Source organism: Marmota flaviventris, chromosome 9 (genome assembly GCF_047511675.1).
Source record: "Marmota flaviventris isolate mMarFla1 chromosome 9, mMarFla1.hap1, whole genome shotgun sequence".
In the NCBI taxonomy this organism is placed as follows: domain Eukaryota; kingdom Metazoa; phylum Chordata; class Mammalia; order Rodentia; family Sciuridae; genus Marmota; species Marmota flaviventris.
Genome location: NC_092506.1, coordinates 11,081,482 through 11,107,659, shown reverse-complemented (window position 1 = coordinate 11,107,659; position 26,178 = coordinate 11,081,482). Strand labels below are relative to the sequence as shown.

The window sequence follows — 26,178 nt, the reverse complement described above, 5'->3', positions numbered from 1 at the left end:
CTCCAGAGCTGGGATGGGGCGGGGGTGGGCTGTGAGGGTCGGCCTCTGGGGCTACTTGGGAGGGGAAGGCCTGGGGAATGGGGGGAATGACAGGGGGATGCTGTGGGGGCTGAGGGAGCCTGGGAGCCCAGGGCCCCGTGTGCTCTCGGGTGTGTGAGTCAAGGTGATGGAGGGGGAAGAGTTGGTGCGTGTGGACGGGTCTCCCCTGAGCTCGTGGGAGTCATGTGTGCTCCCACCCTCAGGGGTGGCAGCGCCCCGGCCCCTGGTGCCTGGGACATGAGTGGGTCATGGCGCTCCCTTAGCACACAGGCGTGTGTCCCGGGTCCTGCCTGTGCGCGTGGTGGGGCTGGGGGCTAAGGCGCTTTGGGCCTCGGGTGGGAAGCCGGGACAGGGCGGCCCCCTCGAGGCTGGTACAGCCGGGCCCCCGTGTGACCGCCTGGCTAATCCCCTAGAGAGAGGTAACAGCAGCCCAGATCAGCGGGCACAGGGCCTGTAGAGAGGGGACCTGACGGGCAGGATGCACTGGCTCCCAGCAGGTAACTGGGTGGAGGTGGCGGGTGTGCTTCTCATCTCCGGCCGGTTGGGGCCTTAGGCTCCCAAAGCCAAGGCAGGGACAGGACAGGCAGCACTGCAGGATCTGGCCAGGACCTTAAGAGCTTCTGGTGCAGGTTGGGCCACTCAGAGCTGTCTGATCCTGTCAGGGGCCTTGCTCTTCCTGGGACCCTTTTTCTCACCTGCAAGACAGGGGCGGGTGGTGGAGAAGGTTTCCATGGTGCCTTCCGCTCTGAGGCCCTGAAGTCCTGGGAGGGAGGATGTTGTAGAGTATGAATGGCTGAGCGCAGAGCGGGTGGGTGCTGGCTTCCTATTCTAGGAGATATAAGGCTCCAGAGCAGCCAGGGCCCCCAAGAAAGCAGGTCGGTGTGGAGGATCCTGGAGATGAGGAACTGGGACCCGCAGGTGCAGGCAAGGCCCCCACCCAGCCTCCAGAGACCCACCGAGGCCGGCAGGGGACCTGGATCTCCCTTCTGAACCCGATGTAGCGTGGACAGGTTTACTTCTTCTCTGGCCCCATGTCCCTTGTGAGAGTAGGTAGGCCAGTGGGACCCGAGCAGGTTCTTCAAATGTGATCATTTTTAGCCATCAAAGACAAACTCATGGCCTCCAGATAGGACATGCAAAGTGGACCAAGGGGGACTGGGCTCTCCCAGGACTCTGGTTTGAGGGACACCCTTCCTATGGAGGGAAGGCAGAAGGGGATGGAATGGGCCCCCTTTCCCCGGGGCCAAGACTATGGCTCCAAGAGGAGGGAGGTAGCCAGAGTTAGCCAGGGCCGCCCCCAGTTCTCTCCTCCACCCCCAGGGCCTTGAGTGGTGGGCTACCTGTCAGGGAGAGGAGCTCTGCCTGCTCTCTAGAGAGTAGGAGCCTCTGGTGGAGATTTGGGGGAGAGGACCCGTATCTGCCTGGGATCTGGATTGAGCTGGGAAGTGTGACCGGTGGGCTGTCTGCCTGCAGAGCACCCAGGGACTAGTGGATGGGGGAGGCAGCCAAATGTCCTGACCCCTGACACCTGGGAAAGGAAATGAGGTGTCTCCTAGGCCCATCCCCCAGGACTCCTGTCCTCGCCCCAATCCACAAGTGGATTGCCAGACCCACCCCTCAGGTCCTGGGGCCAGGCAGAGGGGAAGTGATCCTGGGGGGGTCTGACTCATCCCCACGTCCCCACCTCCAGTACAGAGCCACATGGCAGAGCTGGTGACAGGGAGTGTTCCTGGTCAACGGAGGCTGCAACTGATAGGTGAACAGAAGCCTTGGGGGTGGGGTGGGGGTGCATCCTGGGCAGGACTCTGGGAGGGCTTGGGGTCAGCCCAGGGGTGAGGAGCAGGCCACAGCAATCCCTGCACTTGGGGTCTCTCCCAAATCTGGGGGACTAGACAGAGTGTTTCTTAGGGTCTTAGATGTTTGGGGACAGATAGGTCACTGGGCAGAATGGCCTCCTCCCTGGGAACCTGACCCCCTTCCCAACTGCCAAGAGGTCTCGGCACTGGGGGACCCTGGCAGCAGAGGCTGCTGGGTAACAGCCCAGTAGGGCTGCTGATTGGCTGCTGCCCATGGACTTTGCCCTCCCCGATAAGGACCAGAGCAGAAATCATTAACCGAATCATTAACTGGGGGTGGCCCCGCCCTGGGCAGGCAGCCTGCCCCCTGATTTCCACCTTTTTCCTTCTCTGGCCTCGGTTTCCCTCCGACCCGGGGAGCTGGGGAATGGTGGGCCTCCTCTGACATCGGGGCAGTGGCCCGTGGCTGGGGGCAGAGGAGGGATGATGTAACGGGCTGTGTGGGAGCTGGGTGGGCAGCTGCCTGCAGAGTCCCCCATGGGTGTGTCCCTGCCCCTCCTTGTTCTCACTTCTCATCTGTAAACGGGGAGTAGAGTTGTAGTGCGGGTTAGCACCTCCTCCCAGGGCCTCTGTGAGGACTGGTACGACAGCACCTGGGAAGGGCTGGGTTAGGGCCTGGCCTGGGTCCTGTGCCCTAAATGTCAGCCTCCGTCCACTGCGTGTCCCACAGGCTGGCACAGGCTCACCTGCAGGCCCCGGGCAGGTGTGACGGGCCCCACCTGGAGGATTACTGGCCCACAGGGTGGGTTGATGCTCCCAAGCTCAGGCAGGGGCCCTGCAGCTGATGCTGTATGCTTTGGGATAGCCTCTCACCCTCTTTGGGTCCTTATTTCAGGGGTGAGGGGAACTGTGAGCCCTTGAGTGTGGCTTGTGTGCAGGGGCCTCAGCACGACAGGTCTGGCCTGGCCTGGTCCTGGTGCTGGGTCCTGGTCCCCAGCAACATCGTTTCGGCCTGTTCCATCCTCCCCCTGGGAGATGCAAGACTTGTTCCCAGGGGACAGGGAGGGACCCAGTCTGGCGAAGGCCTGGAGCGCGCGGCCGGGTGCTCTGCACTGTGGTCTTCCTGGGGTCCTGCCTGGAAAGTAGCCGGGGGAGACGCCGGGGAGAGGACGGTGCTGTGTCGAGCTCCTCGGGGTGGCCACAGCAGAGGTGGGACGGGATCCTGGTCACAGCTGGGTGCTAGCCTGGGATGGACGGGAAAGGGCCTCCCCTCAGTGCACACTGGGGGTCCTGACCCACTGCTGAAGGCCGGGCTCCGTGATGTCCATCCAGCCCTTAGCCCCTCCCTCTTCTGGTCAAGGTTGTCCGTGTGAGCAGACCCCAAAAGTGCCCAGGCCTGGAGGGGGAGGGGGAGGAAGAGCAAAGAGCCCGAGGAGGGGACAGTTTGGTCCAGAGCCTTCTGCGGCCTCCATGATAGACATCCTGTCCTTGTCCTGGGCTGTTTGTCCTCCTCTGCCAGCAGCTTGGGTCTGTGGCTAGCTTTCCTGGTAGCTTGGAAGCGGGGGTGGGGGGTGCTGCCCTTCCTGGGCTGACTCAGTTGGGTCTGGCTCCGGTGGGGAGGGGGATTGAGGGAAGGAGAGGGCGGGGAAGGTGGGTTGGGACCCAAGTGTATGAAGCTGTGCCCTGAGAGGGGCGATGGCCTCGGCCTGCCTCGGTCCTGTGCCTGGGTCCTGGTGCACATGCCGTGAGTGTGCACAGGCATGCTCTGGCCTCAGGGCCTCTGTCCCCACGGCCTGGATTCTAAAATGCAGTGGATTTCACTGACCTACCTTGTCACCTGACTCTGTCCCTTGCAGTGTCAGCTCCTTGCAGGGGTCTTGCCTCTTGTTCGCCACTGTGTTCCCAGAGCCTAGCACTGTGCCTGACACGTGGTGAGCGCTTACCTGAATGAGCCAAGTGTGTGTCAGTGTGTGCTGGGCAGGGGCAGGGGCAGGCCGGGGAGGATCATGCACATCGGTGGACACCTGACCCTGGGGTGTGCCCATATGTACGTGTATGCATGTTGGAGTGTGCCGTATGTGGGGAACGCTGCTGTGTTCATACAGACGGGCGCGGGAACTCGGCTGCACGGTCGCTGCACAGCCTGTGTGGCCTGCCTGCCCTCGTTCCTGTAGGACAGGGTCAGAGGCACTGGGTGGAGACTAGCTTTTCCCTGTGGAGTGAAGTCTGCGGGCCCCAGAGAGAAACAGTGTCCCGGGACCCAGTGTGGGCTGGCCCAGGACTCTTGACCTGACTTGGGGGCATCTTAGGGCTGCGGCCAAGGCCAAGAGGCTGGACTGTGCCACCCACGTACAAGGATAGCAGCACCTTACTGTTCATGCCTCAGAGGACTTAGGATGAGGTGTGGGGCCCCCTGGAGTCTCTAGAGGTCCCTGGAGCAGATGGGTGGGAAGGTGGAGGGGAAGGGGTGGAGTGGAGAGGTGTGAGGGCGGGAAGGGGGGTGGGAGAGACAGAGATGGGAACAGATAGTGGAATGGCCTCCTGGGGCTCACCTGGCTTAAGGCTCCCACCACCCTGGGATGCAGGGGTTCATGCTCTCCTTGAGAGAGAAGCAAGCCAGGACTCAGAGAGGTCAGGGTACTTGCTGAGGGCCACACAGCAAGGAAGTGAGGGTTCACATTGGAAGCCAGGCCTCTTGGACCCACAGGCCCTCATGATGCCCTGAAGGTGCTCAGGTGGGTAGTTTCTCTATTTCCTAGAGGTAGGACACCCCTCAGATTCAGATGCCTGGGGTGGACACTCAGGGGACAGGCTTGGGTCCTGGTGCCTTGTCCACCCCAAGTTCAGAGCAACCAGGTCTGACCAGCATCCTCAGACCCTGGCCCACCCTGCCCACAGCCACGTGGCCGATGGGATTTCCGCCATGTTTGGGGCATGAATTGACAAGTGCCCCATTGACGGGCAAGGGAGGGGGTGGGCAGGGCACAAGCCTCCCACTGTGCCGGGTCCCCACCCTCCCCCGTCCCATGGGACAATGGCCCAGACTCAGCCAGCAGCCACAGCTGGTGGGGGGGGGGGGGCATGAGCACGAGGAGGGGTGTGAGGGAGGGGCCCAGGGTGGAGAGACCACCTGGGTCCCTGCCTGCTCCGTCCTGCACCTGGCTGGGTCCCCTCAGTTCCTCTCCTGCCCAGCTGGGTGGTCTTGAAGCGAGGTGGAGAGAGGAAGGGAGAGGGCCACTTTCCCACCGTCTGGCCCACCCAGGAAAGACCAGTGTCTGGCTCCTGTTCAAAGCAGGTAACGAAGGGCCTCAGGGAGGAGAAGCAGCTGGGCACTGGGCCCGCAGGACGGGGCAGCCCCCGGGGAGCCTGTGCTCTGGACCAGAAGCACAGGATGGCCTAGGTCCCCACGCCAGCAGGCCTGGTCCCAGACTCTGGCTCGCCACTCCACGATTCCTCCCTTGGACTTTTCCTGTGTGCCTACTGTGTGCTGGGATACTGGTATCCCAGAAGGGTATCCCTGGAAACCCCCAGCCTCAGTTTCCTCATCCGTAAACAGAGAGAAAGGAAAGCACCTGCCCTTGGCGGGTGTCAGAGAGCTGAGTGGGCGCCTAGTGAAGGGTGTGGTGCGGGGCTCCACCCCGGGGTCTGTGCTGATGGGACGGTCCAGTGGGCCGGGGGGACAGTCTTGGGATGATTTCAGCGGAAGCCTGAAGAGTGAAGAGGAGCCACTTTCTCTGGCCGGGGGAGCAGCTGTGCAGAGGGCCTGATGTGGGGGTGGGATGGGGGTGTGTCGGGATGGGAAGGAAGAGGGAATTACGGGGGGAGGGCGCTCTGGGGCAGGAGGAGGCTGGGGCGGGCAGGTGAGGGGCCAAAGTGCCCAGCCTTGGACACCTGGAGGGCCCGGGGCCTCCTTATCCAATATCCGAAGGGGAGCAGGACAGGGATGCGGTTTGTGACCTCATGGCGGCACTTTTCCGTTGTGGGGCCTTGTGCAGCCTCTGGCAGCTCCCGTCCAGGGAGCCTCCTTCCAGGGAGGCCTTGAGGACCAAGGTACCCATGTTGGGGTCCAGTGACGGTCTGGGGCTCTTTAGGCAGCAGTGGGGAGGGGCACCCTCTACCTGCGCCTGGGGTTCTGCTCCAGCCTCTGGGTTCCAGGGTCCAGCAAGTGCCCATGTTGGTACTGATCTCCAGTGTGGCTCATGGGACATGCTGGGGCCTCTGTCTGGTGGCTGGTCTCTTTGTCTGGACAGTGTGGGGAGAAGACCAGGCCGTCCTCAAGGGCCTCCAGGGAGAGGGCGGGGGTCGGCCTTCCTCGGGAGGCCCTCCAGCTCGCCAGCCGTCCAACTCCCCCCGCCCCGGGCCCACCCCCAACCTGCCCGTCGCTCCCTCCTCCCCCTCCGTCCGCCCGGCCCCTGGCACGGGAGGGTCCCTCCTCCCCCCAGCCACATCTGGTTCTTGTTAGGGTCTCCCAGGATGCCTCTGCCCGAGGCCCCCCACCCCACCCGGGGAGGTGGGCAGGAGGATTAGGGGCGATTAGGAGTGCTCCTGGCGGGAGGAGGCAGGAGGAGGGCTGGGCTTGTTATAAATAGCAGCACCATGACCACGGCAGCCCATCATTCCCGCGGATTCCAAGTTCAGCCTCCCAAACCTGCGCTTCAGCTGTCAGGACGGGGGCCACGCTCCAGAACCTTCCTTCTTCCCCATTCCCTGGGCTTGACCCGCCCTCCAGAACCTTCCAGCCCGTCCTGCAGTGACACCACCAAGATCCAGGGGTGACTGGGAGGGAAAATGCACGAAGCACTTAGAACTGTGCAGGGCTTCAGCCAGCCTGAGCGCTTTCCGCTACTGTCACCATCGTTGTCCTCGTCACAATCATGAATCCCAAAATAGTGGTAGGCACTCAGTAGGAGCTACCATCTTCATTGTCACCACTATGGTGGGATTGAGTGGCGCGGCACAGGCAGAACGCTTGCACATGATGAATTCCTATGCCTGGCACACAGTAGGTGCTTAAAATTGGCAAGTGTGGTTACCAGGGAAGGACGGGAGGGGCGGGAATGCAGCATGCAGATAGTCTTTCCTAGCTCAACAAGTTTCTCTGTGGTCAGCCATTGGCCGCGCGTGGTGGGTGTCTCCGTTGCCAGCTGGGTGAGCAGGGTGGGGGTCAGCAGGAGGGCCCTGGCCTGTGCAGGCAGCGCGTGACTCCTAGGAGGGCTTAGCTCATTAATCACCTAAGCGGGGCTCAGCATTCTTGAAATGCCGCTGGGGCCAGGGAGGGGCCTGGGCTGGGGGCTCAGGGACCCCAGGGATCGGATCGGGGCTGGGAAGGGAAGGGAAGGTGTTCGCTGAGCCCTCACCGAGTGCCGGGCACCTCGAAGACCTGTCTCCACAGACTCACAGCTACCCTAAGAAGCGTTCCCTATTCTTGTCCCATTTTACTAATGAGGAGACTGAGGCTCAGAGAAGGCCTGGCCTACCCAAGGTCACACAGCATGGAGTGGCTTAGCTGGGTTCTGTTCCTGTGCTGTCTGAGTTCTGTTCCCAGGGCTCATCAGAGAGGGGGGCCTGAAGTGCAGACCCCAGACTTGGGGCTCCGGGGGCCTGTGGAAGGAGCCTTCCTGCCTCAGTGGGACTGGCCAGCCCAGGTCAGCAGGGTGGGTGGAGCAGCCCTCCATTATCGGGGTTGACGCATCTCCTACGTCAGCCCCCTTATCACCCCGCCCTCTGGCTCCCCCCCCCGCAAGGTGACCCTGGGAGAGGAAAGGCCAGCGCCAACCCCCCTCCCCCCTCCGTCATGATGCCCAGGAGCCTGGACTGCCTTTTCTCTGAGTCCCTCCCCTTCATGGGGCCGGGGCCAGCAGGGAGGGCCCAGAAAGGGCCACAGTGGAGAGCAGAACCCTGAGCTCCGTGGAACCCCGCTGTGGGACAGGGCAAGCCCTCCTCCCTGTGGGCCTCTGCCTCTCAGACCAGGGGTCAGAGGAGCCCTGTGACCGCAGTGGAGCCAGCTGCAGGTGGCTCCCCACTCCCGGGCTCCCCAGGAGTGTGGTCCTGCTCACGTGCCCGCAGCTGGCTGTCTGGATCCTGGAGGACAGGGCAGGACAACCCGTGCTGCATCTGAGCCATGGAGGGTAGTGGGCCTCAGCTCCCCAAAGCACCTCGTTTGCTCTCACAGTCCCACAGACACGGGGACAGGCACCCCATGCTACAGAGGAGAGGGAAATTTGTGGCTCATGTCACCAATCCAGAAAGGAGCGCGGGGGTGCAAGGGTGGCCCCCTCGTCCCCAGATCTACACTCTGGGCCTCTCACCTCTCTGGAGGTTGGAGGTGGCCTTGTGGGCCGGGGTGGGGGGGATCATCAGTCCCTCCTGAAGGGTGTCAGGGTGGCCAGTGAAGGACCCCCGCCTGGACACACAGAGGGGAAGAGCTTGGGGCCTAGGTCTGCAAGGCTGGGCCTGGGGGAGGACGGAGCCCAGAGGCGTAGGGTCGCCAGGGCTGTGGCCCTCTAGCCCAGCTCCCCGCTCCCTGCAGGCCACGACATCAATGGCGCCCTGGAGCCCTCCAACATCGACACCAGCATCCTGGAGGAGTACATCGGCAAGGAGGACGCCTCGGACCTGTGAGTCCCCGGCCCCTTGGCCAGCCGCTGCTCACCCTCTGCGCAGACCCCGCAGTCCCACCTCGGAAAGCTGCTCCTCCCCCTCTCCCAACATGGCGCCCTCTGCCATCCGCACAGTTCCCTCGGGAGGGGCGGCCGCTTCCCAGGCCTGGCCCACGGCTGGGCTGACCTCGTCCCTTCTCCGCAGCTGCTTCCCCGACATCTCCGCTCCAGCCAGCGCCGCCTCCTTCCCCCACGGGCAGCCTGCAGCCCCTGGCTCCAGTGGGGTCCACCACCTGAGCTCCCCTGGGGGTGGACCCTCCCCGGTGCGCCACGGTCCCCTCCCGCCCCCGAGCTACAGTGCCCCACTCAACTGCAACAACAACAACGGCATGGGCGCCGCCCCGAAGCCCTTCCTGGGGGGCTCGGGGCCCCCCATCAAGGCAGAGCCCAAGGCTCCCTATGCCCCAGGGTGAGTGAGGGCGGGGAGCGGATGGAGTGGGAAACCTGCGCCTGGTGGCCTCAGGCCTGAAGGTGCTGGCAGCAGGCAGCAGGCAGGGCCCAGGCCACGGGTTGCCCCGCGGTGGACCAGTGGGCAGCCGGCGGGGTCTGAGCCAGGCTGTGAGGAGGGCTGATGAGGTGCACTGTGGACAGGAGCGGGCGGGGCTGGAGGCCTCCTCTGTTTCCATCCCTGGGAACCCCAGCACACACAGGCACAAACCCAGGTACCCAAACACCTCCACAGCCCCGTCCAGGCCCAGGTGCGTGCAGTTGACATTTTCTGTGGCCCTGGGAATTGCCTGGGGCTCATATGTGGTCCCCGGAGCCACATCGCATCCCAACACAGCCTCACTCTCCCGGGCCCAACCTGGCTCCCCGCATCACTCTGAGGAGTCCACACCAGTGGACTGACCCTGGCTGAGCCTTGGCCTGGCTTCAACCAAGGATCCAGGTGACCACCAGCCTAGCCAGACTCCAGGGCGACCCCTGACCCCACGGGCTCGTGGGGAGAGGCAGAGAACATGGGTGTGCCGTGCTCTGCAGACGAGCTGGGAGAAGTTCTGATTCCCCAGCCTGGGCATGGGCAGGGACCCTGTGTCTGGGTGGGAGAGGGTTGGAGTGCGGGGCAGGAACCACACTGTGCCCAGGTAGCCTGGCTGTGGCTCCTGTGCCGGCCTCCTGCCCTGGTGATCTACAGCCTCCTTCTCTGTTAAGGGAGCCCCAGAGGCTTCCTCCTGAGGGCCAGGTGGGAGTAAGCAGAGGGGTGTGCAGGGGGGATAGTAGCCCTGGGACGCTATTGGCAGGGTTTCCCAAGTCCCGGGCTGATAGTGGCCAGGCTGGGGTGCCAGGGCTGAACCTCTGCAGCAGATGGCAGGCTGACGGTTTGAGGCCATGCCACTGTTCCTGAGACACAGAGGCCTGAAGGCAGAGAGGAGAAAACCAAGATTCAGCTAGTGCCCGCTGACTGCCCCCCAGTGTCTGTGTGTGGGGACCCTGCTCTGGGGGGACCCTGATGCCGGCCTTAGGAGCTCCTCCTAGAGGATTCTGATGGCTCTGAAAGGGAAGAGGGCTTGTCCAGAGCCACACAGGGACCCAGGCCTAGGTGGGTTTGCTGCTGAGACGGGGAGAGGGGTATTAATACCTCACAGAGCTGAAGGTGTGGCTCAGTGGTAGGGCACTCTCCCTGCATGGGCAGGCTCTAGGTTCCGACACCAGTGACCAGTGCTGGGAAGAAATCAATCAACCAACCAATCAATCAATCACCAAATACAGGCATAAGGAGAAGCGAGATAAATTTAAGAAGAAAGAATGAAAAGTGCAGTGGACCCAGGACGTTTGGTGGCAGAGACTGGATGGTGGGAAAGACCCTAACTCAAGGCCCTTGTCAGGAAGTGCAGAGAGAGGTGGCAGGTGGACTTGGAGCTGGACAAACCAGGATCCGCCCACGGGCCCCGAGGCTGTGGGGAGAGTATGGTGCCAGTCCCCACCTGCTTTTTGGTGTCACCTCACACAGCCTTGTTTTAGGGTCTGCATTCTTGGGTTGTTTTCATAGATCTGTAAACAAGGACCAAAGGGACAGGTGGCTTGTCCAGGGATGCCCTGGGACTCCAGGGTGAGCGCAGGCTGTGTCCATGATGGCTCCGAGTCCCTTCTGGCAGTTCCCTGGGTACCATGGAGGGGAGTCTCTGGATAAGGGGACCAGGGATGGCCAAATAGCCTCCTTGCTCGTAGGCCACAGCCCCTCCTCTTGCTGGGCAAGCACAGGGCTCACACAGGACGTGTTGACCTCTGGGGCTTGAGTTTGTTCTTTTTGCTGAACCACTGATAAAATAAAACTTGCAAGGAAACAAAAAGCCAGGCCCAACAGAACTGGCTCCCTGCCCAGCCCACACCTGCCTGGCAGGGCAGCCCCCAGTGACCCGCTGAACTACTGAGGCCCGGCACCCAGGCCCAGTGCCTCTGGGAAGCTGAACGGCTCTGGTGGGTACAGGGAGAGGGGAGCAGGCCTAGGCCCCTAGGGAGGGGGTCCTTGAGTCCCTGTGTCATCATCAGGGACCTGGTTACCAGTCCACAGGGGCCATTAGGTCTGAGGGGATCCTAGATCCTAGGCAAGACCCCAAGGCCCCCACCCACAATTCATCACCTGACCCTGCCAGGCACACCAAGGTAGGTGGCACAGAGAAAGCGTAGGGTGACTCCAGCCTCTGGGGGGTGTCTGTGGACCCCAACTCACAGAGGGGCTGCCCGGCCTGAGGGCTGGGGACCCGGCCGCTGGCCCAACAGCCCCTCCTCCGGTCCTTGCAGCACCCTGCCGGACTCGCCCCCAGACTCGGGCTCCGAGGCCTACTCCCCGCAGCAGGTGAACGGTGAGTCGCGGGCACCGCCTCCCCGCTGGTGTGCACCAGTGGTTGGGGCTGGTTGGGGCAGCCTTATCGGGAGGAGAGGGAGGGGGCCAGCGGCTGCCCAACGGGCCAAGATTATCGCTGGTCAAATACTGCCCGGCGCTGGCTATTGTTCCCCATGGGCGGGTGGGGAGCCCGGCCCTGCCTCCGAGCAAGTGTCCCTGCCGGAGATGCCACCGCCTGGCCGCCTGCGCCATCATGGACGCGCCCTTCGGCGGTAAGTGGACGGCTGGGAAGGCCCAGGTGCAGTCTGAGCAGAGGCCTACCACCGCTGGGCCCACCTCCCCTTACGGGGGTGCTTAGGGGTGCAGTGGCCCCCAGGTGGTCAAGAACAGAATGACCACGGGCAGCTGGCTCCCCGCAGCCTGAAGAGGGGTCAAGAGTTCTGTTTATCTTACCCAAAACATCCCTGGAATGCCTCCTGGGGAACAATGGGAGCCGGCCTCCCCCTCCGGCCAGTGGGGGGCTGGCCCCTGGAGCCCAGGAGAGGGGCTGCTGCAGGGAGGAGGGCCCGCCTGCAGCCGAGAAGGGGCTGGGGGTCTCCAGACTCCCCTTCCTGAGGCCAAAGGAGGGTCAGGCCTGAGAGGAGCTGGGGGCCTGGAGGAACCTTGAGATGGGGATCTTCTTGGGGAGCTGGGCCTGCCTCATCTTAAAAGAACCGGCAAGGACAGGGCAAAGGCCACGGTCCTCCTGCACAGGGTCTTGCTTCCCTGCCCAGGCTCTAGTGACCAGCTGACTCCCCGGCCCCTGGGCTTGGGGACTTGGCTCAGGAGGGGGTGGAAGCTGGAGACCCTGCCTAGGGAGATCGGTGTCTGGAACCAGAGTGAGGGTGGTCTCTGATGCCCAACCCCCATCTCTCCCACAGACCCCCATCTCCTACGCACAATAACCCCTGAGACCCTGTGCCACGTGGGGGTGCCCTCCCGCCTGGAGCACCCGCCCCCACCTCCAGCCCACCTGCCAGGCCCCCCGCCGCCCCCGCCGCCCCCACCTCACTACCCTGTCCTGCAGCGGGACCTGTACATGAAGGCCGAGCCCCCAATCCCGCCGTATGCTGCCATGGGGCCGGGTCTGGTGCCTGCGGATCTCCACCACACCCAGCAGTCCCAGATGCTGCAGCACTTGCTGCAGCAGCACGGAGCTGAGTAAGGCTGGGAGCCCCCGCGGAGAGTGAGGGGCAGAGCAGGTGCAGGCCGCCAGAGGGGGAGGGGGTGGGGACACGCTGTAGGGGGCAGGGGCTCTGCAGGGAAGATGGGGGGGGCAACCTATTTATACCTAAGTGCCCAGTAATGCCCTGGGGGATTTACAGCGGCTACTTGCTCAGGACTGACATTTCCACTGAGATAAACTGAGGTTCTGAGGAGGGAAAGTGGCTCCTCCAGATCGTGCCTCCAGGAGAGGGCAGAGCCAGGAATTGAGCCTGTGGCGATACTCTTACCCAGGCACAGGTGGTTTCCAGCCGATCATGGAGTCCTCCCCAACCTAAGGAGGTTCCTGGCCTGGACCTAAGCACCCTGCTCTGACTCCAACCTGGGCACTCGTCATTTTTATCTGTTTTTATCTTCCATGACTTTATATCTGTGTTGCGCATTGAAATTTCATCAAAGATTTATAAAGTTCAAGGAAAGAGTCTTCTTCAAAACATTTTGTAGCTGGGCGTGGTGGCACCTGTAATCCCAGCGGCTTGGAAGGCTAAGGCAGGAGATTGCAAGTTCAAGGGCCAGCCTCAGCAATTTAGCAAGGCCCTAAGCACTTTAATGAGACCTTGTCTCCAAATTAAATAAAATAAGGGCTGGGGATGTGGCTCAGTGGTTAAACACCCCTGGGTTCAATTCCTACCAAGAAAAAAAAAAATTCTAACCAGATGGGGAAAGGAGTGCTGTGCAGGTCACCCAAACCTGCGCCTGTCCCCTGCCTCGGGAAACTCCCCACCTGGCCTTGTGGTCCAGGCCCTGTGTGGTCTGACTCTGGAGGCTGCTTGCAGAGCCCCCACTAGAAGGAGTGATGCTATAAGAAATCTGTCACCTGATGTGTGCCGGGCCTTTGCTGGGCCTGCTGGAGACACACAGACCAGTCAGGTGTGCCTCCTGTCCTCCTGGATGCCACAGTCTAGCCCGTGGGGAAGAGGGACAGAGAGAGAATGACAACGCTGACCAGTGGTGGGAGTGCTGAGGAGGCCACGTCCCAGGGCTTCCCAGAGGGAGTGTCCTCTGGGCTGTGCCCAGCCTGTTAAGACAGCAGGGAGAGGGGAGAGGAGTGGGCACTGCACAAAGGCAGGGGGCTCAGAGAGAGCCAGCCCCCACGGCGCACACCTCTGCCTCCCCAGGCTCCCCACACACCCCTCCAAGAAGAGGAAGCACTCAGATTCGCCCCCCAACACCCTCAATGCCCAGATGCTGAATGGGATGATCAAACAGGAGCCTGGGACCGTGACAGCGCTGCCCCCACACCCTGCGCGAGCCCCTTCCCCACCCTGGCCTCCCCAGGGCCCACTCTCACCGGGCCCCGGCTCCTTGCCGCTCAGCATTGCCCGGGTCCAGACACCGCCGTGGCACCCTCCAGGTGCACCCTCACCAGGTACGTGGCTGGCCCTCCCTTGGAGTTGGGAGTGGGGCCTGGAGACCAGGGCCCACGTGGGTGTCCCCTTCCTTCAGGTCTCCTGCAGGACAATGATAGTCTCAGTGGCTCCTACCTGGACCCCAACTACCAGTCCATCAAGTGGCAGCCCCATCAGCAGAACAAGTGGGCCACACTGTACGATGCCAACTACAAGGAGCTGTGAGTGATCAGTGTCGCCCGGCCACCCCATCTTAGGACAGCTCTGGATCTCACCGAGGTCCTAGATCAGGGCCTGGGAGCACCCAGGGTACAGGATGATCCCATTTTACAGAAGAGCAAACGGGCTCAAGAAAGAGCCAGGCCAGCCCCAGGCCTCCCCAGGAGGTGGTGTGTGCCAGGGCGGCCAGTCTGGAGGAAGTGGGCGGTGGGTGTTTCCAGACTCCGCCTCCCCCTCCACCTACTCCTCCTCCGCCTGCATTCCAGGAAGGTAGCCGGAAGCTGAGTGTAAGCAGGGCCCTTCCAGAGCCCCCTCCCTGTGGAGGGGGTTGGGCAGGACCGGGTCAGGGTCTGTCTGGTCATGTGGATTCAGCTTCCTGGGCTCTAGGCCAGGAGCCCTGTGGGGAGCACTCCCCTTGTCCCCCGCCAAGGCTGGTGTGTAGGTGAGAGGGCAACTCCCCTCAACCCACTTTGGACACTTCCAGGCCTGGCGGGGTGGCTGGGGCGCTGACCAGTCTCTTGGGGTTGGGCGCCCCAGGCTGTGTGGGATTCTTAGCCAGCAGACCCCAGGGCTAGGGAGTGGTCCAGCTGCTATGGCAGCTCAAGCTCCCATGAGGTCGGCTGGTGTGGGAGGGGGTGTCTATGGGAGCGCAGTCCGGCCTGGGGAGGAAGCCCTCTACTCTTACAAGGTGCACTTGATACACGTTGGGCCAACCTGTCATCCCAGGACCCTAGGTTAGGAAGCTGGCAGCAGAGGTGCCGTGTAGCCCAGGCACTATCTCCACACTTTGCTGGGTTGAGCAGGTGGGTGGAGCCCCAGGAGGAGAGGCCGGGAGCCCAGGCCTTCCTGTAGGCCTAGGCCAGGCCCAGAGGCCTCTTCCCATGAGTCTGGAAGCATTGTCCCCACCCACCTTCCTCCAGGCAGGCACCAGGCACTCCTGTGACCTGGGTGACGGTGGCAAAGCCATAGGATAACACTTGCCTTCTTTACTGCCACCTGGAGGTCCCCAAAGGGACCAGATTGCTACTATCTCCAGCAAAAGAAGGGCAAACTCCCGCTGAGTCTGAGGGGGCATCCAGAAGTGCCCCTCCCTGCTCTGGCAGACCCAGGAATCAGAACGAGGGTGTGTGGGGACTTGAACACGTGGGGGGGCAGGGGCTGGACCTGCCTGCAGCAGAGCTGGCGCCTGGTTCCACGGTTTCCATGGCAACCAGCTGTCACTTGCCTTGAGGCTCTGCAGATGCAGCCCCTCTCACCCCATTCCCATGAGGGAGGGGGCTTCGGCAGCCTTCTGGGAACCAGCCACATGTGGTGAGGGCCATCAAGCCCCCTCCTCAGGAGTTCCTTCCTGCTTGGTGGGCCTCAGGGACTTGCCCTGCACCCTCATCACCAGGCATGTCGAGGAAAGATCATCTGCCGAGGAGTTGACATCTGCACGTGAATCCTCCTGGGGACTCAGTTTTCTTTTCTGGGAAGTGGGGACAGCACCATTGGTGGTTTGAGGATCTTGAGGTAGAGAACAGGAAATTGCTTTGGAACAGGGTGTGTAGGGGAGGGAGTGACATTCCAGGCCTGGCTTTCACCTGTCCCCCAGGCCTATGCTCACCTACCGTGTGGACGCTGACAAGGGCTTCAACTTTTCGGTGGGGGACGACGCCTTCGTGTGCCAGAAGAAGAACCACTTCCAGGTGACGGTGTACATCGGCATGCTGGGGGAGCCCAAGTACGTCAAGACGCCCGAGGGCCTCAAGCCCCTTGACTGCTTCTACCTGAAGCTGCATGGAGTGAAGGCAGGTTTGGGGTTCAGCCAGGAGGGCGGGCAGGAGGGCCAGAGCGTTGTGGAGGAACTCCGTGACCAAGCCCACCCCGCAGCCGGGGCCTCCGCCTCTTCTCCCGGGGGCTGCCCGTGACCATCTCATGCTCTTTCATCCTTCTCCACTCCGTGACCTCAAGTCTGCATCCTCAACCAAGACCCACCTCCTGGCCCCTCTGTAGCCACCTCAGCTCTGCGTCCCTGCGACCTTGCTTCCACCCAGAGTTCCCCTTCAGGGAATGGAGTCCAGGGTCCTGGTCACCCAAGCCATAGACGTGGGGGCCCTGTCGCACTGACCTCATCTTGCACCTGGCCCTGCAGTTCTCCTGGAGCACCCTTTCGCCTAGGCCCCCTTCCTCCCCTCCTTCCGTTGGCCTCTTCCCTGTCCCCGTCATCCCTGCTCCTTGCCCGAGTGGCCCTGACTTGTGACACAGGTGGTAATGGCATGCCCCACTCTTCCAAAACCCCAGTGTTCTCCCAGCACAGCCACAGCTTCCCAGTGAGCCCACCAGCTCCTCGGAGCCAGCCCTTCCCTCTCTCCCTCCCTCCCAGCCCCTGCCTTCCCCTAGGCGGCTCCCAACCCATCCTCCTCCTCCTGGCAGACTCCACACTGGTTCATGCTCAGGAAGCCTGCCCTTAGGGGCCCTATGGGACAGCCATTCTGTGGTTGATCTGGAGCCAGAGAGGTCCCTGGGAGGTCCCCCAGCTCTGTCTGCCTCAGTGTCATGAGTGGCTCAGCCAGTGTTCATGGAGGGGTGGAGGTGGGGAGCATGTAGGTGTGGGTGTGTGGGACGGGCTGTGAGCGTAAGGGGAGGATGCACGGTGACCATGTGTGCTCCATCATGCAGCAGTGGGGCATGGTGGAGCATGGTGGCTACATGCGCACTTGCTGTGGGGTGGTGTGGTGTGTCAGGTGCTGCTGCATAGACGGCCCCTGAGTTTGTGGGGTAGGGAGGCTGAGGGTCGAGCTCTGCTCCGTTCCCTCACCCCCCCGGTTCTTGCTGGGCCAGGCCCAGGCTGAGAGGATGAAGGAGGGCAGGAGCAGGTGGGGAGACCCACTCTGAGCCTCTGCTGCTCTCTATCCTACCCAGTTGGAGGCCCTGAACCAGTCTATCAACATTGAACAGTCTCAGTCAGACCGAAGCAAGCGGCCCTTCAACCCTGTCACGTGAGTGTCTGGTAGGGGTGGCGGGTGCTGGAAGGGCCTCCCCTGGAGCTGGCTTGGGAACTGAGGGGGCCAGGTAGAGTGTCCACCTCCCGAATGCTCCTGGCCTGTGTATCCCTCTGTGGCCTGGTTCTTGACAGCCTCCCTCCCTCCCCCCTGAGCACCCTGCCCCTCTTCTGCAGGGTCAATCTGCCTCCTGAGCAGGTCACAAAGGTGACTGTGGGACGGCTGCACTTCAGTGAGACCACTGCCAACAACATGCGCAAGAAAGGCAAGCCCAACCCTGACCAGAGGTGAGCAGGTTGGGCCCCTGCCCCAGGAGCTGCTCTGCTCTGAGCAGCAGGGTCAGGAAGACACCACCCATGGGGCCTGCCAGTGGCCGAGGTCACAGACTGGCCATCTCATAGATTAGGGGCTTGAGGTTCAGAGCCCTTCACTGAGTTAAGATCATCAGAGGGGCAGAAGCCTCTGCTTCCCCACTGTGGGTCCTGGGGACTTCTGCCCCCTAGTGGAGGCTCAGGTTCCTTTGTAATGTACTGTTAATGCCACTTTTTGTTAATTTACTTTTTTAGTTGTAGTTGGATACAATATGTTTACTTTATTTATTTATATGTGGTGCTGAGGATTGAACCCAGGGCCTCACAGGTGCTAAGCGAGTGCTCTACCGCTGAGCCCCAGCCCCAGCCCCAGCCCCAGCCCCTTTAATGCCACTTTTTGAGGGTGGGTTGAGACCTGGGAGCTATGTACACTGCACACAAGGCCCAGAAGGGGTGGCCAGGGACAGATGGGCAGGAACCTAAGCACCTCTGAGCCTCCTGTGTGTCCCAGGTACTTCATGCTGGTGGTGGCCCTTCAGGCTCATGCACAGAACCAGAACTACACGCTGGCTGCCCAGATCTCAGAGCGCATCATCGTGAGGGTAAGGGCCACCTCCCTTCAGGGGTAAAGAGTCCTCCCCAGAGCTGGAAGAAAGGGCACCAGGAAGAGATGCCCGGTACTGAGGAGTTAGGAATGGTGTGTGGATTTTGCTGGGTATTGGCTGTGTTCCCCGGGCACAACGCTCACCCTTTCCCAGCAAGTTATTTCCTTCATAGTAAAGCATGGAGCCTGGTAACCTGGTAGCCTCTGGCATACCACATATGACTAAAAGTTGTCACACTGAGCAGGACAGTTGGGCATGGTGGGATGAGAGCCCTGGCTGGACTAGGAGAGGTTGCTGTGGTGTTTCCCCTTTCCCATGGTCAGGCAGGTCCCCCATCCTCCAGGACTGATTCAGCCCCAACTTGCCCTAGGCCTCCAACCCAGGTCAGTTTGAGAGCGACAGTGATGTGCTGTGGCAGCGGGCGCAGGTGCCCGATACTGTCTTCCACCATGGTCGTGTGGGCATCAACACCGACAGGCCTGACGAGGCTCTGGTTGTGCATGGCAACGTCAAGGTCATGGGCTCTCTCATGCACCCCTCGGACTTGCGGGCCAAGGAGCACGTGCAGGAGGTGGGGGCGGGGCCTTGGGGCGGGGCTTCCAGGGAGGAAGCTGGGCCAGGTGGAAGGGCGGGGCTGTCCCTGGGTCTCCATCTGTGAGCCGGGTAGCGGGGTCGCTTCTCCACACTGCATGCTCAGTCCTTCTTAGCTCCCGGGCCTGCTCTGGCCAGTCGCAGGGGCCGAGGGTTCAGTCTTAGCCCGGGGTCCCCTGGCAGGTGGACACCACCGAGCAGCTGAAGAGGATCTCGCGCATGCGGCTGGTGCACTACAGATACAAGCCCGAGTTCGCGGCCAGCGCGGGCATCGAGGCCACCACGCCAGAGACGGGTAGGGACCCCGCCCCCCCACACACAGACTGGGTTTTGGGATCACCCCTCAGCCTTCAGCAGCCCCGGCCCCTGCCTTCGGCTCCGACTCTCTGTCCCTCTTCCCTGGAAATTCTGCTTTCAGAAATCCTTCCTTGACCCCTGGAACTCCGCCCCAGGAAGCTTGTCCTTAGAAGCCCCTCCCCTTAATCCCTGGAAAATCGCGCCACCTGGCGTTCTGGAACTTCACCCCTTAACAAAGTCCGAAAATCTCGGCCCAGGCCCCCCCCCTCATAAATTCCTGCCTTCATCCTCTTGGAATCCTGCCCCTTCCCCTGAGGTCCTTACTTCCAGGAACCACCCCACCTCTGGAACGCCACGTCTTGAGCCCTGGAGCTGCGACCCTGTGAACCTTTGTAGGAGGCAGACACTGCCCAGGGCTCCTTGGAACCCAAATCTCTGGTCCCTCTTTCCAAAATCCACCTTTTGCCAGGCGTTGTGACCCATGCCTGTAATCCCTGCGGCTCAGGAGATGAGGCAGTAGGATTGCAAGTTCCAGGCCAACCTCATCAACTTAATTAGATCCCTGTCTCAAAAAATAAAAAGGACTGGGGGTGTAGCACTGTGGTAAAGCACCCCTGGTTCAATCCTCAGTATCCAAACAAAACCAAAATCACTCCCACCCCCCTCTAAGTTGAAGAGTTGCAGGCAGTCAGCCCATCCTCTTGGCTTGTCTCTCCCCAGGTGTCATCGCTCAGGAGGTGAAGGAGATCCTGCCCGAGGCTGTGAAGGACACGGGAGATGTGGTCTTTGCCAACGGGAAAACCATAGAGAACTTCCTGGTGGTGAACAAGGTCAGTAAGGTGGGACCTGAAGGGCTCTGGAGAGGGGCAGGCCAACTGGGGGCAGAGGGCAGACAGCCCAGTCTCATGCTGCCTCCAGAGCCCCATCCTACCTCACAGGGAAGGGTGCCAGCTCTCCAGGTGGACTTGGCTAGGAGAGGCCATGAGGTCTGGGACAGGAGAACCTTGCTGAGAGCCATCTCCTCCCTTGTTAAACATGGGTTGTGAGCCACTGTCACGGCTATCGAGGCCTGAATGTGTTCATTATTATGTGACATTTCTAACTTAACGTGACATGAGGCTGGGCACTGAGGAGGCTCATCTGAGTAGGAAAGTGCCCAAGTCTGAGATACCTGGTCATCAGGGGCAGACCCAAGCTGTGGGGTGCCTCTGAAGGCTAGAGCTCTGATTCCGACAGCAAGGAGGGCCGTTCAGGCAAGGTGCAGCAGGGATGCAGTGTGGAGCCAGCACAGGGGAAGGGAGGCCCACACCAGGTAGGAGGCTTCAGGGGCTTCCAGGTGGCAGTGCAGAGTGGGGCTCTGCTCTGCTCCTCAGTGGTCTGCAGCCTGGGCCCCGGGGCTGACTGTGCCCTCAAGGTTGGCCCTTGGCCCTGGCAGGAGCGCATCTTCATGGAGAACGTGGGGGCCGTGAAGGAGCTCTGCAAGCTGACGGACAACCTGGAGACGCGCATCGACGAGCTGGAGCGCTGGAGCCACAAGCTGGCCAAACTGCGGCGCCTCGACAGCCTCAAGTCCACTGGCAGCTCGGGGGCCTTCAGGTGGGGGCATGGCATGGGGCAGGGAGGGCAAGGCCCCCTTCCAAGAGGCACCTTTGACCGTGGCCCTCTTACTGCAGCCACACAGGGAGCCAGTTTAGCCGGGCAGGCAGCGTTCCTCACAAGAAGAGGCCCCCCAAGGTGGCCAGCAAGGTGAGGGTGGGTGCTGGGTGGCAGAGAGGTCGGGCGGGGACTTTTCCATCCCGTGGCCTCCCTTTCCGGCTTCCCCTCTGCAGCCTGACTCCTGGTTCTCCCCCGCCCCAATTCTTAGCCTCCCAATCCGTTTCTTCTTCTGCTCCCTCTGCCCCTGGGGGAAAGGGTGACCCCTGGATAGGGTAAGGCTGCAGGCTTCCTAAGTCTGCCCTCTTCTGCTGCTTCCCCTTTTCCTCCTGGTTCTCAGTCGTCATCAGTGGTGCCAGACCAGGCCTGCATCAGCCAGCGCTTCCTGCAGGGAACTATCATTGCCCTGGTGGTGGTCATGGCCTTCAGGTGACTTGTTGCCCAGGCTGTGGGGGTGGCTGACTGAGAGCTGCTCAGTGGGGTCAGCTGACCACTAGCCCAGGCCCAAGGAGAGGAGAGGGAGATGTGGCTTGGAAGATCTAGTGGCTGAGGCTTTGCGGGCAGGTGGGCTGCTTCCTCTGTCTCCTCTTTCCAGGGTTAGGGAGATCCATTTGGGCATCACTTGGGAGCCCGGTCCCTGGGGCCAAGAATCATAGGTAATACCATAAAGAGAGGGTGCTAATGTGCCTCCAGCTCTAACGGTGACCCTTTTCCGTGGCTCCCAGCGTGGTGTCCATGTCCACACTGTATGTGCTGAGCCTGCGCACCGAGGAAGACCTGGTGGATACTGATGGGTATGTCCCTGGAGGTCAGGCTGCTGTTAAGTCCCCATGCCAGGTGGGGCTTTGGCGGACAGCCCAGGGTCAGAGGATCCATGGAAGCTGTCTCTAAAGGGGTTCAATCTTAGGCTCTGAGCCTGCTAGGGGTAGCTGGGGCGGAAGGGAGGGTCTCCCTGGATGGTGGGCAACAGATCCCTGTCCCTGCTGACACCAAGGTTTCTCTCTGGCCAATTCAGTGCTCCCCCAGGTCGGCCAGCTGAGGGGCCCTGGTTGGAACAGGGGATGCAGGAGGGCCAGGGCAGGACATTGGACTCTGTCTGCCCTCTGTCACCCTCAGCCCCGGGTCTACCTCTGACTGTGTCTTTTCTTTCTCTCCTCCCCTGCACCTGTCTCCCTCTTGATCTCTGTGTTGCCCCCTAGCTCTTTTGCCGTGTCTACTTCCTGTCTCCTGGCCTTGCTCCGGCCCCAGCACCCTGGGGGGAGTGAGGCCATGTGCCCATGGTACGTGTCTGACCAAGTGCCCTCCCTCCTCTGGCTCCTGTTGCCCCTTTCCTGCCTCCTTTCCAACTTCCCTCTCCGCCTCCTCCCAGCCTTCCTGCTTCTCGGGGACTCCCAGTCTCCTCCAGCCGCTCTGAGCTCAGCCCACCCTTCCCCAGCAGGTCCAGCCAGAGTTTTGGAACCACTCAGCTCCGACAGTCCCCTGTGACCACTGGGTTGCCAGGCACACAGCCCTCTTTGCTGCTGGGTGCGTATCAGGCAGGTGGCTGTGTTCTGGGTGGGGCTCTGCTGCCCTCCTCCAGCTCACACCACCGCCGTCTTCCTCAGTTACGACCAGCCTGATCAGCTCGGCCCCAGATCCAGCTATCCGCACGTTGGACCTGTGCTCCAGCCACCCCTGCCCTGTCGTCTGCTGCTCTTCACCCGCCTCCAGCCCTGCCTCGGACCCTAGTCTTGACTCCAGTTTTAACCCTGGCCATAGTCCCACCCCCAGACCTAGCCCCAGTCCCAGCATTAACCACTCAGGTACAGCTAACCCAGGGGTGGTGGGGGGGTTGTGGGGGTGTCCAGCTTCCCTGAATCCAGAGAAAGGCCCCAAAGACTAATAGGTGGGAGGGTCTCAGGTCACCCAGAATGAGGGTTGAAGAAAAGACTGGGGAGTTCCCCTAAGGATACCAAGAGACACATGGGGTTCCCTCGAGGCCCTAGAGACAGCTGGACAGGAGATAGCCAGCTCCCCTCCTCTCAGCCTATCCTTGGTTCTATCCACAGACCCCAGCCAGATGGCCCAGCTGCCAGTCACCAACATCAGAGCCAAGTCTTGGAGTATTTCAGCCAATGGCATTGGCCACCCCAAACATTCCAAGGGCATGGAACCTGTGGCCAGCCCTGCAGTTCCCTTCCCTGGGGGGCAGAGTAAGGCCAAGAACAGCCCCAGTCTTGGACTCCATGGCCGGGCCCGCAGAGGAGCCCCCCAGACCAGCCTGGGCCCTGCTCAGCCCACTCACAGCCAGCCAGGTACTTGTCTCACCCCTGACACTTCCCAGCCCGGCCTGGCAAGGCTTACTGGCCAGGGCCCATTTCAGCCCTGTCACATGATGCACGGGTGCAGAATTATCATCAACAGCATTTTCTGAGCATGTGCTAAGTGTCAGGGATCAGGTCAGGAGCCTTAAGTACTCACAACACTCCTGCAAGAGAGAAACTGTCCCCACTGTCTAGGTGAGGAAATAGAGACTTAGGTAAAAGGACTTGCCCAGGGTCATACAGTGATCAGTGGCTCCACCTAGAATTCGCTTCCTGGTTGGCCAAACTTAAGTCTGGCTACTTTGTCACCATGCAAAGATGAGAAAGGTGCTGTGTGGAGTCTACCCAACTTTCCTCCAAACTCAAGCCTTAATTTTTAACAAAGCCAGAGAATTTTTTATTGCAGAGGTTTTCAAACAGTTTCTTTGGCTCCACACGGCATTCTGGGTCCTTGGGTTGTGCCTCAAAGAACTGAAAATGAACGGGGTCCAGCAAATGTCCAGAGGCCAGTGGCCCCATCTTCCCTCTTGTTGGGTGGAAGGGTCAGGCAGCAATGAGCCCAGGTGTGAACAAGATGAATAAGAGGGCCTTGGCTGCCCACCTTTCTGTCACACTTTAGTTCCAACCCTCTCATGGCTAGCCAGTCTGTGGGTTTGCTGTGGAGGGCCACAAGTGGTGGCATGTTGGTAGATTTCTCTGGGGCAGGGGACAGGGGCAGGAGTAGGGGAAGCCTGATTCGCCTGTAGTGCGCCCTCCGTGGTTGATGTCAGGCTCCCAGTGGACGCCACCGAACAGAGTGGGAAGCGATGTGTGAACAGGCTTCTGCACACAGCTGGCCAGGAACATGCCAGGAACAAGACCCATCCCTGATTCTGGGTGTTCTGGTTCTTTGGAGAAGGCAGATTTCAGAACTCTGGGAACTAACTGGTCCCAGGGCTGCTGGGAAAGAGGTGTGGTATAATCCTGGCCATTGTGGGGTCTGGAAAGGACTGAGGTGTGGTGACTGTTGGGGAAGGAAAGACCTGATTGCTTTGTATCCCGCCTCACCTTCCTCCCTGCCCCAGCAGCCCCTCTCCTTGCAGACCCAGTGCCCTCCCTGACCTCCATCCAGGTGCTGGAGAACTCGATGTCCATCACCTCCCAGTACTGCGCTCCACAGGGTGCCTGCAGGTGGGTGGTCTCCTCCCTTCACTCCAGGGGGCCCTTAGGTGACCCCAGGCAGTATAGATGCTCAGCTCTTGTGCCCTCAGGGAGGAACCTCCCTACAAGACAGGGAAGCCCCTTTCCAGGCTCTGAAGGGTTCTGGGGTAGTCTGGGGTTTGAGGGCAGAGGCTTTGGCAGGATGGTCATGGGCTGAGGTGCCATCTTTGCCCCTTCAGGCCTGGAAACTTCACCTACCACATTCCTGTCAGTAGCAGTACCCCACTCCACCTCAGCCTGACCCTGCAGATGAAGTGAGTACTGGAGAAGGGAGCAGAGGGATGGGAGGGGAGCCAGAGGAAACCAGTAGAACCTCAGAGTGGCCAAAGCCAAGGCCAGCTCCAGCATCCATAACATTTTCCAGGTGGTAGTCCTAGGAAACGTGGTGGAGGGAGGCTTTGTGGTTCAGCGGCTGGTGGGTGGGAAAGGTCTGTACCAGCACTAAGGCTGTGTGGTTTCCAGGCCACGAGGTTCAGTGCGTGTTCTGGGCTGGAGGGCTGATTGGCAGGGTGCTGGAGTTGGGGACTCAGGAACCCCATTCCCTGCTAACTGGGTCTTTCCCCAGCTCCTCTTCCCCTGTGTCGGTGGTGCTGTGCAGCCTGACGACAAAGGAAAAGCCGTGTGAGGAGGGGTCACTCCCGCAGATTCTCCCTACCCATCAGGACACCCAGGTAGGTGGCAGCTGGGAAGCTGTGGGCCAGCTGTACCCTGTTCTCTGGACAGTGGACCCCAAACACTTGAGGAGAAGAAGCTGGAGTCAAAGTGCAGGTGTCTACATAGGGACACCTCAGGGCCTGGGCCTCTGCCCCAGGAAGGGGGACATGCATGCAGGTCTTTGTTCAATCCACTCCCTGCTGAGCAGCTCCATTCCTGTGGTGGCAATAGTCCTGGGGACAAAAACAGTTCCACAAGGACTAACCTGGGATGAATGCAATGATGGAGACAGGAGCCATCACTAATGTCCCGGGAGCCCATGGCAGGGAGGGCTGAGGGTCTCTGGGGAGGCAGAGTAGAGCCTGCAGAGGCGGGAAGGAGCAGTGTGGGGCAGTGGCAGGCAGACCTGCAGTGTTAGAAGAGCCCACTGTTCCAGGTGCAGGGCTACTTCCTGGTCTGGGAACTGAATGGCTGGGCCCTGTCACCTTCCAGCTCTGAGGACTCCGGTACAACCTGCTCAGCTCTACATAACCTGTAGCTGGTGGAACTTTATCCTTGACCCAAGGCCATGGGAAGAGATTTAGGAGAGTTCTTGCCTACTCATGTGTTTACTCAGCAAATACTTGTTTGGGCCTCCTATGTCTCAGGCCCTGTGCCCCCAGCTGTGAGAGTGAGGGGAGGAGATGGGCTTCCACTTCCAAGAATGTAATCTAGTGAGAGAAAGGACATGCAGAAAGGACCCTGAGTAGAGGAAGGGGTGGATGAAGGCCCCAGAGAGGCAAGAACACCTCAAAGAGAACACCTAGGTAGACACTCTTTAGACATGGGCTTAGGTCCCAACCTACACCACAGAGACCAGGCCAAAGCCTCAGGTGGGAGATGGGCAAGCTGCGTGTGGCTGATCACATGCCACCTTAGGAGAGTCAGCCAGACAGACGTGGACTTGAACCCCAGCTCTGCAACACTGTGCCACTTGTAGGCAAGTGACCCAGTTTCCTCATCTGTGAGCTGAGATAGCAGCAGCCCTGCATGATGGCCAGGAGGACACAGTGAGCACAGTAGGGGAGCAGGGGTCAGGGAGACACCTGGCGCAGTCTGTGGAGGGTAGCAGCGACTGTTCCCCAAGGCAGGACTGTTCCCTCCCATACCTCTTTGAAGCTCTCCACTTTTCTCCTTCATAGAACTTGGCCCAGATCCTGGGGCTGCCATGGCTACAGTGCAGAGATGCCAGTTGGGATGGCATCCCCTGATCCCTCTCCTTTTTCTCCAGGGCACCTCTCACCAGTGGCCCATAACCATACTGTCCTTCCGTGAATTCACCTACCATTTCCGGGTGGCACTGCTGGTGAGCATGGGCACTCGCCTGCCCCTTGAGGTCCAGACACCTCTATGAAGCGTGGGGCTTAGGGAGTACGGGAGCTTTGCAGAGCATGTGGTAGGACTTGGGCACAGTGTCAAGCATGTTGGCAG

General features: G+C 61.0%; 1 protein-coding gene across 1 annotated transcript in view; it reads left to right on the top strand.

Annotated features, from left to right (window-relative positions):
- Window positions 1-517: 517 nt before the first annotated feature.
- Myrf (myelin regulatory factor) overlaps window positions 518-26,178 on the top strand; it is a 28,150-nt gene continuing 2,489 nt past the window's right edge. The window contains exons 1-25 of the mRNA XM_027944749.2: window positions 518-536; window positions 8,365-8,452; window positions 8,640-8,903; window positions 11,237-11,298; window positions 12,200-12,479; window positions 13,661-13,911; window positions 13,989-14,112; window positions 15,705-15,900; window positions 17,015-17,091; window positions 17,271-17,381; window positions 17,917-18,007; window positions 18,381-18,581; window positions 18,785-18,896; window positions 19,619-19,728; window positions 20,334-20,494; window positions 20,572-20,644; window positions 20,892-20,980; window positions 21,277-21,345; window positions 21,987-22,075; window positions 22,156-22,353; window positions 22,600-22,851; window positions 23,937-24,024; window positions 24,234-24,308; window positions 24,620-24,725; window positions 25,979-26,053. Coding sequence (XP_027800550.2) covers window positions 518-536; window positions 8,365-8,452; window positions 8,640-8,903; window positions 11,237-11,298; window positions 12,200-12,479; window positions 13,661-13,911; window positions 13,989-14,112; window positions 15,705-15,900; window positions 17,015-17,091; window positions 17,271-17,381; window positions 17,917-18,007; window positions 18,381-18,581; window positions 18,785-18,896; window positions 19,619-19,728; window positions 20,334-20,494; window positions 20,572-20,644; window positions 20,892-20,980; window positions 21,277-21,345; window positions 21,987-22,075; window positions 22,156-22,353; window positions 22,600-22,851; window positions 23,937-24,024; window positions 24,234-24,308; window positions 24,620-24,725; window positions 25,979-26,053 — 3,261 coding nt within the window. The remainder of the gene's footprint in view (window positions 537-8,364; window positions 8,453-8,639; window positions 8,904-11,236; window positions 11,299-12,199; window positions 12,480-13,660; window positions 13,912-13,988; window positions 14,113-15,704; window positions 15,901-17,014; window positions 17,092-17,270; window positions 17,382-17,916; window positions 18,008-18,380; window positions 18,582-18,784; window positions 18,897-19,618; window positions 19,729-20,333; window positions 20,495-20,571; window positions 20,645-20,891; window positions 20,981-21,276; window positions 21,346-21,986; window positions 22,076-22,155; window positions 22,354-22,599; window positions 22,852-23,936; window positions 24,025-24,233; window positions 24,309-24,619; window positions 24,726-25,978; window positions 26,054-26,178) is intronic.